The sequence below is a fragment of the Eschrichtius robustus genome, chromosome 14 (assembly GCF_028021215.1).
Source record: "Eschrichtius robustus isolate mEscRob2 chromosome 14, mEscRob2.pri, whole genome shotgun sequence".
In the NCBI taxonomy this organism is placed as follows: Eukaryota; Metazoa; Chordata; class Mammalia; order Artiodactyla; family Eschrichtiidae; genus Eschrichtius; species Eschrichtius robustus.
This window is the reverse complement of record NC_090837.1, coordinates 82,574,435-82,587,934: the sequence shown is the minus strand read 5'-3', so window position 1 is coordinate 82,587,934 and position 13,500 is coordinate 82,574,435. Positions and strand designations below refer to the sequence as shown.

Here is a 13,500-nt window from a genome sequence, read left to right as displayed (position 1 = left end):
AAATTAGTGACTGGTCAGTTTAGCCAAAATAGTTGAATGGTTGAGTCACTAAGACTGTGTCTATATTGCCATGATAACTCCAGGGAACAGATCTGATATTAACTGCATGAGGAGTGATAAGCATTCAGCTACTTTGGTCAACATGGTATATATGACTTTGCTCTATATTTTTGTTTCTCAAATTGTGGCCACAACAGAATCACCCGGGAATCTGTGTAAGCTGGGCTTATTCCAGGACATTCTGAGTCAAAGGTCTGGGGTGGGGAGCAGGGATTGTATTAGCTTCTCCTGTCATTCAGCTTTGCTTGCCGGTGGATTGGTGGCATAATCCAGGTCCTTACCCCATAACCCCGCTGTACTCTTAAATTGGAGTCAGTTATTCCATGACGGGCTCTTCACTGTGATTCCATTGTAATTAACAACAAAAGAGTGAGCTTCACTGAGGATAAAAACATCTGTTCAAACACGTATATCTTCAATAATAAGTCATCACAATAAAAAGAAATTTTAAGAAATACTGCATAATACAATAATGACATTCTAAAATGCTTCCCACTTCAAATGTTATATCTATGTGGCAAGGCAATCAAAGTGTGAGAGAGGCATATTTAGTCATTTTGGTCCTTGGTATCAACTCACCTGTGGCCTTGATTAATTGGGCCACAGAGCCCAGACAGGTCCATCAGGTGGCCCAGGGGCTCTAAGTCCCCAGCACCTATGATCCTCCATCTGGGCTTTTCAGCCACATACACATAACCCCAACTTTGTAAGCAAAAGCATAGTTCTACACATTCAGGGAGAAGTAGAGGCTAAACAGAAGCTTTTGCCTGGCACATTCAAACAACTGAGGGGCAAAGGACTTAAGGATCCAGAATTGTACAGAAAATTGCCAAGTCTCTCATTTTGCACATGAAGACCCAGCTCAAATTATTCATTATTATTTGCACATCTTCTTAGCATATTGAACTAAATGCAATAATGTGGAGTCTGCTGTTGAAATTACTTATAATATGGGAGGCATTGACAAAATGTATTTTTACCTCAAGAGGCCTCAACTGAAAATTATACATACGGAGAAGTACATAACCATCTTCAGTATTCAGCTTTTAAATTACCTATACATATTACTAAAACACGATTTTATTAAGACGAATAGATTATTAGATAAGAGTCCACCTGTCAACTGGGAACTGTCAGTAACTGAATTGTGATTTACCAGATTTATCAGAATCATGATTTACCAAGTAGGTTTCCCCTCATTTTAGGGGAGAATGTAGGTTATTACCAGTGGACTGTTGTATACCTAGGCAAGCATCTCCTTTTCCATTTTGCATTGAGAACTAATTTTTTTTTTTGCTGGGGGGAGAATCTTTTTTCCTCTTTTACAGCTTTTATAACTTTTTATTTTCTGTGCCTTGTGAACCCAAGACCATAATAACTTTCCCTTTGAGCCCATTTTTATGTGATGGTGATAAGCCAAGAAATACTAGATGAGGAGTCAGAATCTCTCCACTGATTTCCTGTGCAATCTTGGGAAAATCACTTAGCCTTTCTGTTTCTCCATGTCTCATTTGGAAAGTCAAGAATTAGAACTAGAGCCACTCAAAGGCTCTTCCATTTCCAGCATCCTAGGGCTCTAGAATTCTGTCCCTGCTACCTTTGCCCTCAAGTCAACACCTCTTTACTGTCTGTGAGTGTCTAATAATTAGTAATTTGCCCTAAGTCAGAAGAAATGCTCTTCCATTCCTCAGCTTCCCCACCAAGTTAGGTTACTCCTGACACTCACATTCATGGATAACTGGAAGCCTGGGCACAAGGAGGCTGGGGGAGCCTTTTCTTTTGCACATCCTGGCTGGTAGCCTCATGGTCAGTGCCTGACATCAAAGTTACACACAGACAGCACAGCGGTCACAGTCGGCACTGCTAGGCATACACACTACTAAACGCACGGCACTTGTACAATGATCAAGGACAGTGAAGACACAGGAGCAAAGGCGGAGGAAGCATAGACGTTTAATCGTCAAGTGTGGGGAATGTTTTCTGGGTTTGGGAGGGATTCATAATACCACACTTTAACTCTGTCTCGCCTGGATCTGCATGTCTGCACATGACACTCAGAACAACTGATGAAAACTGAGGGACTAGCATTAAACAGGTGGCTAAACGTTTGTGGGTTTTTTTTCCTCTGCAAGTGAATTGGTCATTTGTATTGGTGTCATGTGTAGACAGACTTGGGGGCTTTATGGTGATATTTATTCCAATAGCTGGGGGCGGGCTCTGCCGTGAGTATCTGAAAAGAGGAAAGATTCTGACAAAAGAATGCACTTAACCTAGAACCAGTAAAGCAAGGGCAATGCAAATGCCAGGGGTTTGTATCTGTAGCTGAATCAGGAGGGAGAACCCAAAAGGCCCGTCTGCCCAATTCCCTGCTCTTGACCACACAGCCCCGGGAGCTCTGGCTACTTACACCACTGCCTTTCTAATCTGGACTCATGGGACCCACCAACCCTTTTGGTCGTGACAGTGGTTATATAGGTTTAATCTTTGAAACGGTCTTTAAAAACAAGAGGAGTTTTTGTATGATCAGCTAGAGGCTGTTTTTCTCTGTGCTGGAACTAACTGTAGGTCAAGGGCATAACTAACAATAAAAATAACAGTAAAAGCTGCCATATATTACTGAGCGCTGACTACATGCCGAAAACTGGGATAAATGCTTTACTCACATATTGAATCTAATTTTTGCAAAAGGAGGATATAGGCTGCATATAAAGAATTTATAATTATGAGAATTGTGGTTAACCACTTTAGGAGGACTTGGGATTTTCTTCAGAGTTTTTTTTAAAGAAAAGGGAAGTATGGTCTTTTTGGATCAGCTCCAGGAAGTCCTACCTGGAAACAGGGGTTGAGCCTGATCTCTAAGTTCTTCTAGTTCCGGGAGACAGGTCTGTTTCTTCAACATTTTGAGTTTTTTGAAAGTGATGGATGAAATGATGTTGGGAGATGGCAAAGTCCTCTCACTCTAGGTTAAAATGGAGCCAAGAGTGAAGTGAGATTTACAAAATCTCCCTAAACTTAAAAAAAAAAAATCCCCAAACTTGCCATTCTGATGAGATCTAATTTAAATGGTCCACTAATAGAACAATTAACTGGTTTTAGGGATTGTGGTCTTTTGTTCTTTTAACCTTCCTGGTTCAAAGTGTCTACATATTTATATTTAGTGAAATCTAATGGGCACATTGGGATTCAAACTCCAGAGTCAGAAGCTGGCTCATATAACATTGGCATTAATATCACTTAGCTGTAACCAAATGAACTAAGTGCTTAGGAAGAGCCAACTAAACACTGCTGTCAGTTATCCATCTCTCAGTGACCCTCACAGAGAACAGCATGAGAACTGTAGTACTTTCCTCTTTAAAGTGATAGGGAATAAGCATGTGGTTTCGGTGCCCATCAAATTATACCATTGAATTTTAAAATGTTTTTAATATCTCCCCTTCGAATTATTTCAAGTATTGAGCTGTTTTAGTGTTTCCCATTTCAAAACATCTATTCCTATTTTTTCCTGTCTGTTTGGATGATTGCCGTTCACACAACATTGTGAGACGTGTCACAATTGGTAACACGTTTGAACCTGTATGATTTTTCTTTCACTGCTTAGTACTGGATCTACGTAACCTGCTCTGATTAGCTTTCTGGAAAAAAATTAGAATAAAACAGCCCCCCTTTAGGACCAGGCAGAACATGAGCATAAGGACTGAGTCTTTCCTTACTGAATTTGGCTTGATTTTAGGCGTGATGATACCTCTCAAGGAGGGGCAGTGAGTTGATTACTGAACTATAGTAATTATTTGAAACAGTATTTGTAACATGACAAGCAATCTAGATGAAGATTTCTGGAAAAGAACAAGCTACCCCACCTAAATGTATTATAAATGTGCTTGACTGGCATTTGGAAAGAAGAAAGAAACTCTTATTAAAATTTAACATCAACTTGGCCAGGCTTTGGGCTGAACTGGAGGAACAAAGTGGTGCTCAGTGAAAAGCCAGGGACAGGAGTGATGTGATTTCTGCTCCTAAGGCTGAAATGATGGAAAAGAGAACGGCTAGTGAATTCCTCTGCAGCAGGCCTATACATCTCCAATTCCACAGGTTTATTTAGTACCAATCTTGCCACTACACAGTGGCTTTTCCTTTCGAAATGCTTAATTTGTAGGTGTATAGATCCAATTTCCGTGGCAAGAGGGAATATCTGGTGTCTACGATTGTCTTGAAGTTCTGGAGCAGTGCTGACGGACACAGTGATACTCAAGATGACCTCGCCTCAGTGCTATTCACATGGGGACCTGGCCAGCCTCAGAGCATCTACTCTGCTTTAACCCTGCTGGTTCTCAGAGGCCCTAATCATAGTTACAACACTTTAGGGGATACGGGATCCATAACAACTTCTAAGTATTCTCCTTCCTCTTCTTCCTTTTTCCTATAAGTTCCAGGTTCTTAAGCTGACTCCTTGCCTCTATATTCTGAGAGAATTCCCAGCCCAGTGCTCGGGTTGGGACTGTGGGAGGCACTAAACCCAGGCTGCAGTGCCCTGCAGATGTGGCAACAAAATGATCTGCCATAACAGCCCTCACGCCAAGAGATGAGATGCCGCCCACGACCTAGGCTTTTTTCGTGGTAGTGAAAGAGGCACTGTATTATACACGTCTCGCCAGAGAGGAACCACGCTGCTGTAGAATGACTTCACGGACTAGTGAGAACTTCATAAGAGGCATTTCTTATAAAAGTAATCATAAGGGGATCCCCATCATGATTTGCTCAGTTTGTCATAAAATATCAAAGTTACCCAGAGCCTTGAACATATCAATTACAGATGCAAGACATACAAGCAAAGCTATTTCAATAGGATTCCTAGCAAAAATATTAAACTCCATGGTGGGGGGGTGGGTCAGGGGAGTGGTTGAGGGGGTGGGGAGAGAGAGAGAGAGAGAGAGAGAGAGAGAGAGAGAGAGAGAGAGACAATATACGCAAGCCAGTCTTTTATGTTATCATTTTAAAGAGTCTGATCCCACCCAGGCAAAACTGAAATCCTGCTCAAATTGGCCAGAGGCCTCTGATTACGAGGACTGTATCTGAGCAAAGCTGCAGAAACTACAGCCCTAATCCTCATAAAAAATGGGAGGCAGTTTATTATTAAAATACAAACATGAAAATACTTTAGACCATTTCGTTAGCAGCATAGTTCCAGATGCAACATTCCCTTTATCAATCAAGTTTAAGTCAGGTGGCTTCCAAGCATCTGTCCTGCTAAGACCCTTAAAAGAGCAGCGCAGAAGGGGGAGAGAAGACATCTTTCCTTTTAAGTGGCAGACAATCCTTATAAGAAATTCTCTAGGGTTCTATTCTGTCGACTATTCAGTGTGAGTTGGGGCACTTTTAAATCAGCCATTTGGCACTTTCTGTTCGCAGTTCTTAGGCACAGCGTGACAGAGTCAGCTTGGTGAGCCCTTCCCCGTGCATTCGGTACAACAGCTGAAACTCAGCAGGCAGCTGGTGGGACTCCTGCCACTTGGTAGTAAATTTGGTTCCTTTTTTGTCATAGTAATGGTATGGAAGATCTTCCCTTGTGTTGGGGTCAAATCCAAAAGGCCAAAATCCATACAAGTGGATCTCTTCACATATTGCTGACGCAAGGGTGTACATAAGAATACCTGTGCTCAGCCGTTTGGGTGACAAATGTTTGTTTTTCCAGTACCTGTGGAACAATAAGTACAGGTGGATTCAGAGGCCAGTGTTGAAGGTTTTGGTCAGCTGGGTCACTGTGACTGGTTTGGGAAGTGAATTTATCCAGGTAACTTAACCAGTACTTGCTTTGAATCTGTCTTTTAGACCACAAAACACCTCAGGGCAGGACCGGCTACATAATTTGTGAGACCCTGTGCAAAATGAAAATGTGGGCCCTTACTTCAAAAATTATTGAGAATTTCAAGAGGGCAACAGCAGAGTATTAAACCAAGCGTCGGCCTTTCTAAGCGTGGGCTCGTGTGTTACTATAGAAGTCACACATGTTTGAAGCCATCCCTGCTCTGGGTTGTCCTAAAGAGTGGTGTCTCTGACTCAGTGGTGATGCCATAAAAGCCCGCCAGTGAGAATGACTGTGCTTCTCACACATAAAGGGCCCTTGGGCTGGGGAGGAGGTTGCTTAATCAAAGGGGGCCTCCTCTGTTACTTCCTTATCCAAACTTAGAGATGAAATCTGTCTTCTTGGGTTTGGAAAGATTGTAGGGCCTTATTTTTTTTCTACCCGCTCGTAAAAAAATCACATTCCCTCTTCCTTTGTCTTAACCAAATGCTCCCAAGCCCTTCTTTGGCGTGCTGGAACCGAAGAAAAGTATTTACACACTTTCTGAATTTTAAAAAAGGCTAAATTATGGTTGTTCCTTCCATATTTAGATAGTAATTTGAAGCCTTCCTACCTAAACTGCCAAATATCTGAGACTGCTGTGGAGTGTGTGTGTGTGTGTGTGTGTGTGCGTGCACGCACACACGTGTGCCTTTGTGACTGGCTGTGCAGGCAGAATCAAACTGTTCATGAATCAGGTTTCCATGGACTGTACTTCCTCCAAGTTTTCCCTGAACTAGCATGTTCAAGCCCGACCTGCTGAAAGGCTGGGGGCCAGGTGGGCCACACTGGCTGCTTCCTGAAGGTTCTGTCACATGCAGTTCCTGCTTCACTACCTGAAGGCTACACGTGGACATTTCCCTTCCAGGTGAAATTCAGAAGTTCAGTTTTTGTTTTAATATTCTTACCTAAGGAGTTAGAATGGCTTCTGATGTCTCTTTCAGTACAGCTATACTTACATAGAGCAAGAGGGGAGCAAAACGATGAGGTCAAAAGACCACAGGGCAGGTTGGCAGGAGGCCTGGCTTCTAATTCTGGTTCTGCCCATTTTGGGCAGTGACGTTGGGTAAATAACTCATTCTTTGTACCTCTGTTAATGCATCTTTAAACTTAGGAGTTGGGTTATATTACCTCTTAAGAGGGTAACCATACATCCTGGGAAACTGGAACAGTCCCAGTTTTTGCCTATTGTCTTTGTTGTAATTCTTAATAGTGCCCTTTTTCTTTCAAAGAAAAGGTTCCAGTGTGGACTGTAAATTCTGGCATCACCCTACCTGTTAGATACATACCAGTTGATTACACGATAATTCCTCCTTATATGAAAGGTCAACTACACAGATCTTAAATTTGGAAGACTTTAGAGGACTACAGGCACACTACTATGTACCCATCTACCATGGGATAAAAATTTTACAATCCTTGTTTACCAGACCTCCTAGAACCCACTCTAACGTGCAGTAATATCTGGACAGTATGTTAGGACACTGGGGCTATTCTCATAGGGGAAATTAGAGTTGAGGCAATTTCCTCAGATTATTTAAAGAAAAAAATTCTGCAATTAATCTTGCTTTATAAAATGCCCTGCATTTTACAGATGCCTGCTCCCAATTCTGGCTGCTTATTAGAATCAGCTGGGGAGTTATTAAGACATACCAAGTGCCCGAGCCTCTCTCCTCCCCCACCAGACAAATTACATTAGAATCTCTTGAATTAGAGCCCAGGCAAGAGTATTTTTTAAATCTCTCCAAGTGATTCTAAGGTACAGCCAGAGTTAAGACTCATCGGACTAGATGAAAATATTGCATCCTGGTTAATCTGTCTTTCAAATTACAAGGGATAACGATGAGCTGATAAAATACTTTTCACATGTTTTGGCACTCAAATCTCGAATTATAAAAGCAGATTATACAATTTTGATTTGTCTAGGTGGTTTTCTAATCTTGGACATCTAAAAAACACCCAAATATCAAATAAAAAGGAACATTTAAAAGTCAATTGCATCTTTAAAAAAAGCACTTGATTTGTCCACTTTAGTCATTGGCATTATTGGGACACAGCTATCCATTAAAAGAAAATTATTGACTTGTGGTGATTTCCACGACTGCTTGTTAGGCTTACCACCAAGGAAGGGGACAGGGAATGGAGAGGAGAAGCTGATGAAACATCAGTCCCTCCATTTGACACTTGGTTACCAGCTGGGGTAGGAGACTGAACTTCTTACCTAGAATGATCCATTCATTCATTACAAAACATAAGCGTTCATTCTAAGGTACTAAGCTAACCGCAACAACTAACTAATCAGTTCGCTACCACCCCCAAGAGATTACAATATTGATTTGCCATCTGGTAGGGTATGAGTTAAAGGCAATAAAATATACACACCTGTTGACATGTTGCATTATATTTCCAGGCCAAGCCAGTTGGACCTTTAACTGACCTCTGTGTTCAACAAAAAAGTCAACTAGTGTCCTGGTAACAGTTGCTGAAGTGTGGAAAAAAAATGCAGGGATCCAAAGAATGGCCCCATCGAGCTTTTTTAAACTGAGAAAAAAGTTGTTACGGTCCTGAATGGTCAAAAGATTGTTGTAATATTTTTCCAGGATGCTGGGGTTGAAGGTGGTAAGGTTGGTTTTCCTTCCAACATCTCTTTGGAAAGCCTCCGTAGGGGCAAAATTGCAACGGAAAACAAAATCTGACTTATCTATTTGTTGTCCACACCGGCTCCCTGTCAGGATCCCACTATTTCCAACCACAGCACAAATATTATAATGCTTATTCACAATGGGTGACACATCTGGAAGCAGCGATCGGAAGTTATTGCTAATAGAGAAAACATATTTATGGCTGGAATAATCATAGTGCATCAGTTGTCCAATCCGAACACTATTCTTGGTCAAAGAAAAATTTTTTATTACATCGACATGCTGAAGAATTTCTTGCCTAAAATAAAAAGAAATTCATTAAATATATCCCATTCAAAAGAATTGACTTTCCATCTTATGTCTTATGCTATTTCATTTAGACAAGAACCGTAGGCACTGAACCCAAGAAAGATTATACATTCATAATTGAAGGAAGAACTGCTTCAGAATTTACAAACATGTGCTAGTCTCTCAAATTCTGGGTATAGTCCTTTGAAGCTTGTAAATGTTGTAATTTATGGTTTTTAGCTGCCAATTCTTTGGTTTTCTGCTCTACCTGAAAAGTGTATTTGATCAAGGGGGAGGCATAGGCCAAACTGTGTCAGAAAATACAGGGAGACAATTTACACAGGCCCTAAAGAGCTCACATTAATGCACAAACATTGGTGACTAAGAGTTTGTAACTAGGGACTACTTGTTTGCTATTGGACTGCAGCGTTCAAGGAGTATCAAACATCACTGGTGTCCAAATAAGAGCCAAACAGATGTGAGTCAGTATGATACTATCTATTATTAAAATATGAAAATGGTAATAGCAGTGGGTGTAGTTGAATATTTAATAGAAATGAGATGATAATCTCATTAATGTCCTTTAAATAATGAAAAAGGAACATTTTTCTACTTGATTATATAGAAACCCATTTAAGTCAGAGAAACCTAATTCTTAGAAAAGGAAGCTATTGTAAATCCTGAAAATGTGTGTATATTCTAAGAATTCAGAGGATAAACAAGGCAAGGGTGATACTTAGCACTAATTTCTGGTTGCTTTCATGTTGAGCATTAAGTGTAATTAAGCGTATCCTCTTAAAGTCTCTGCTATTTAAAATATTTAAGAGAGACCGGTCATATGTTACTCTGCTAGTAGGTTCTTCAGTTCTAAGAAACCACATTGAACCTCCTGTGTCTTTTGCCTAAAAAAAATAGCAGGAATGAAACTCAATGCTTTGCATATCATCATTTTACCTGGAATCTTATTTTTAAAAAATTACTTCATTTGACAAAATACAGAGAAACATAAACTGAAAGCTTTAAGCCAGAACTTCCAAAGTTACTAACAGTGTTCATTACAGACTGTTACAAAGATAAAGTAAGTTTAAAGTGATACTGGGGGGCTTCCCTGGTGGTAGAGTGGTTGAGAATCTGCCTGCCAATGCAGGGGACACGGGTTCGAGCCCTGGTCTGGGAGGATCCCGCATGCCGCGGAGCGACTGGGCCCGTGAGCCACAACTCCTGAGCCTGCGCGTCTGGAGCCTGTGCTCCGCAACAAGAGAGGCCGCGATGGTGAGAGGCCCGCGCACCGCGATGAAGAGTGGCCCCCGCTTGTCGCAACTGGAGAAAGCCCTCGCACAGAAAGGAAGACCCAACACAGCTAAAAATAATAAATAAATAAATAAATTAATTAATTAATTAATTAAAAAAAAAAAAAGTGATACTGGGAAAGTTAATTAAAGCTTACCTAAATGGATTAAAAGGAGGGATGTTTTGAGAAGGCAATATTGTTCTAACTGGTTATTTGGGTCACATGGCCTAGTGTGGGAAGAATATTTTTACTGAGTCAGAAATATGTTTGGGGTAAAGGTATACTGTATTCGACCCATGAAAAATTTCTGGGCTTTCTATAAAATTAATATTGGATTAAAACCACAAAAGTTAAAAAAAAATTCAGAGTTTTAGAATTAATCAATTATTGTCATGGACTAACTTCTAATGAATGTTTAAAAATTTTTAATCATAATCATGTGACCGTGTGTCAACCTTTCATGTAAACATTTTCATGACGCCATGGATAGCTACTGAATTTGTTTTAATTCCATCATTAGATTAAAATAAAAGAGTGCAATAACTAGAAATTCTATGACCAAAACACAACACCCTAAATAGAGTGGTAAAATAAGTATTTGTAAAATAAGTATTCATACCCCTAATGAATACACTAGATGGCTCACATTCCATTTAGCAGCATAATAATCCCACCAAAGAGGAAGGAGAAATGACTTATCTGTGATTCCTAAGAGTTGACCAGATATCACTGAGGAGAATAAATACATTTGTATAAATCTCATCCTTCTTCCCCCACCTCCAAAACAAAACAAAACAAAACAAAAACCCACACACATAACACAAAAACTCCTTCATGTATAAATGAAGCTGCTACAAGACAATTAAGAACAATGTTGGGTAGCTTTTGCAATACGTTAAAAGCTATAAAAGTTTAATGAGAAGAAACAGGTAAAAAACCAAAACCATAAAATACCTGCATATATTTGGGCCGAGATTTTCACTAGTAATTTGTTAGGGATGAAGTGTAGTGTCTTCTGTGTTTCAGTGGGACAATACTTTTTTACTTTATTTTTAAAAATTTTTTTCTAGTCGGGGAATGAAAATGCATTGGGTGGTATTTTTGTACTTAACTTTTTTTTTTCTTTTTTTTAAATAAATGGCTTTGGCAGTATTAGCCATAATGTTAACTATACATCATGGTGCTCAATTAAGCTCAAGTTAGGGAGGATACTGGAAATATCTTTTTTCCCTTCCATTCAAATTGGTGTTTTTGATGTTTTCTTTTTATGAGAGGGCACTACATATTTAAATTTAAAAAGATTACTAATCAGCCTTTGTTCAGTCAGGCCAAGAAGACAATGCAAATACACCTCGGGTTGGGGGGGGGGGGTAGATGTTTGTTGTTTTGTATTATTTCGTTTTGTTTTGTTTTTGAGCTCCAGAATTCAGAACACCTTTTGGATCTTTTCCCCCTATCCTACCTTTGATGTAAAAACGCTGTCCGATTAAATGTCCACTTAGGTCTGGCTTGGAGTTCATGAGTCAGAGAATGCGGAAAGGGCACAAAGGACGGATCTAGAAGCTTCAGCGCAAACTGTGACCTGGAGAGGAGTATGAGTACACAGACAAACGTGCTGGCCTCAGCTAGGGGAAGCCAAGGTAGCCATTAAAGTCCAGCCGGTTGGGAGCGGGGCGGGGATGGGGCGCGGCTGGAACACGTACTGGCTACGTCCCGCCCCAGAGCCCCTTCTCATCTGGTCCAACTTCTGCTCCCCACACACACCCGGGAGGAAGGAAGAAAACGAGGGAAATCCGTCTCCATTGTCCATCCCTGCGGGTGCGGGAAAGACCATAAAATGGCCGTCTTACGGAGAGCAGGGGCGGGAGCCCGGCGCTCTGCTGGAAACTGATGCGCGGAGAGGACCAGGGAGTCAGCACCGCGGACAGCGGCCGCACCACGGCTCGCCCTACCCGCGCCGCCCCCGCGGTCCGGCCGGATTGATTTTTGTAGAAAGGGCAGATGAACCGGAGACCCAGGGGAAGGCTGGGGGTGGCTCCGTCCTTAACCTCTTCCTTCCCGAGCCTAGGTCTGATTTCACTCCCTGTCCCCTGACTGGGGACCCCCCTGGAGGCGGCTGGCCAACTCCACTCCTCTGCCCGGGTGGGGCTTCTCTAGGTTTCGCGTTCTGTCCTGGCTTGGACCACAGGGTGCACTCTGTATTTGCTACCCGCCCCTCAGAGGCTCTGCTGGGGGAGCTCCTAGGGGGGCACACTGGGGCAGAGGCTCTCGACGAGCTGCGCCAAGCTTCGCCCGGAGCCTTCTCAGTCCAGCCTTGCGCCCGTTGGTGACTTGGAGCTGGGGCGAGGGTAGGCGGCCCTTAGGAGGCTCGCTTCCCGCAGAGGGCGGGGGAATTGCAGAAATCCCGGAAAGGCGGGTGGCGGGTGGCGGGGGCGGGGGGGGGGCGATGGCGCGGTGTGCGGGGGAGGGAGGGAAGGATGGAGGTCGAATACCCCAGGGGCTTCAGGAGAACAGACCCGCGCATCATTTGATGGGGTGAAGGGTTGGGGAGAGGAAAGGAGGAGAGCGCAAGAGGAGTCCGGCGCCTGCGCCATTAAATCGCCCGGGACCGCCCGGAGCCCGGCCGTGGAGTCTGCGGACAAGGGCGCGGGGTAGGCACTCACCTAACGCATGTCCATCTCTCCATGCCCCTTCCCAAATACACACAAGGCCTCTCCCTCCACCATCATTCTCCTTAAACCCTCCCCCCATTTTTGACATGGGGGAAGGGATGCCGAAGAAGAATTCGAGAATGCAATCACATTGATTAGGACAACGGCTTTTAGGGGCTTTGGGTTAAAAAAAAAGCACGGGAGGGGTGGTGGTGTAAGAATCAGAGAGAGGAATGCAAGGACCACGCAGTTTTCTTGCCCAAAGTGTCTCGGAGAAGGCAAAACACCCCCCTCTGACCTCCCGCCCCCATAAACCAGATACCTGAGGGCGCTCAGAGGCCCGCACTCACCGGAATCCCGCGTGGAACATGTACATTCGGGGCGCCCCCGGGTTGGCATACTTGGGAGTGGTGAAGATGTTCTCCTTTTTCAGGGACACGTAGCTGATGAGCGATAAAATCAGCAGGGCGACGCTGAGCATAACCAGCCCCAGCACACTGGCGACCCGGGCCATTTTGCAATTTCTCATCCCGGGCTGCGCTGGGATCAGGAAAAGCGGGGAAAGCGGTCCATTGAGCGGCCAGCAGCTCGCTGGCGTGTCAGTGTGTGTGAGTGTGTGTGTGTGAGTGTTCGCGCGCGCGTGTCAGCGTATGTGCCGGGGGGGTGGGGAGGGGGACCGGGCAGGGGAGCCGCGGAGGGCCAGGGCGTAGGGGCGGGCAGGAGCCCCAG

At 43.1% G+C, this 13,500-nt stretch overlaps 1 protein-coding gene across 1 annotated transcript; it reads right to left on the bottom strand.

Annotated features, from left to right (window-relative positions):
• Window positions 1–5,469: 5,469 nt before the first annotated feature.
• ST8SIA3 (ST8 alpha-N-acetyl-neuraminide alpha-2,8-sialyltransferase 3) lies at window positions 5,470–13,300 on the bottom strand. Its single transcript, XM_068563492.1, has 4 exons — window positions 13,122–13,300; window positions 11,583–11,702; window positions 8,282–8,839; window positions 5,470–5,752 (listed from the first exon to the last, which is right to left on the bottom strand). Exons 1-4 carry the CDS (start codon window positions 13,298–13,300, stop codon window positions 5,470–5,472), a joined length of 1,140 nt encoding a protein of 379 aa, XP_068419593.1.
• Window positions 13,301–13,500: the final 200 nt, after the last annotated feature.

Excerpts from the sequence above, each read along its gene's own strand:
- ST8SIA3 (XM_068563492.1), bottom strand. The coding sequence starts at position 13,300 with ATGAGAAATTGCAAAATGGCCCGGGTCGCCAGTGTGCTGGGGCTGGTT. Across the intron at positions 11,703-13,121 it reads ATGTTCCACGCGGGATTCCG|GTCACAGTTTGCGCTGAAGC; the intron begins GTGAGTGCGGGC and ends ACTCCTCTCCAG. Across the intron at positions 8,840-11,582 it reads ACAGCGTTTTTACATCAAAG|GCAAGAAATTCTTCAGCATG; the intron begins GTAGGATAGGGG and ends TTTTTATTTTAG.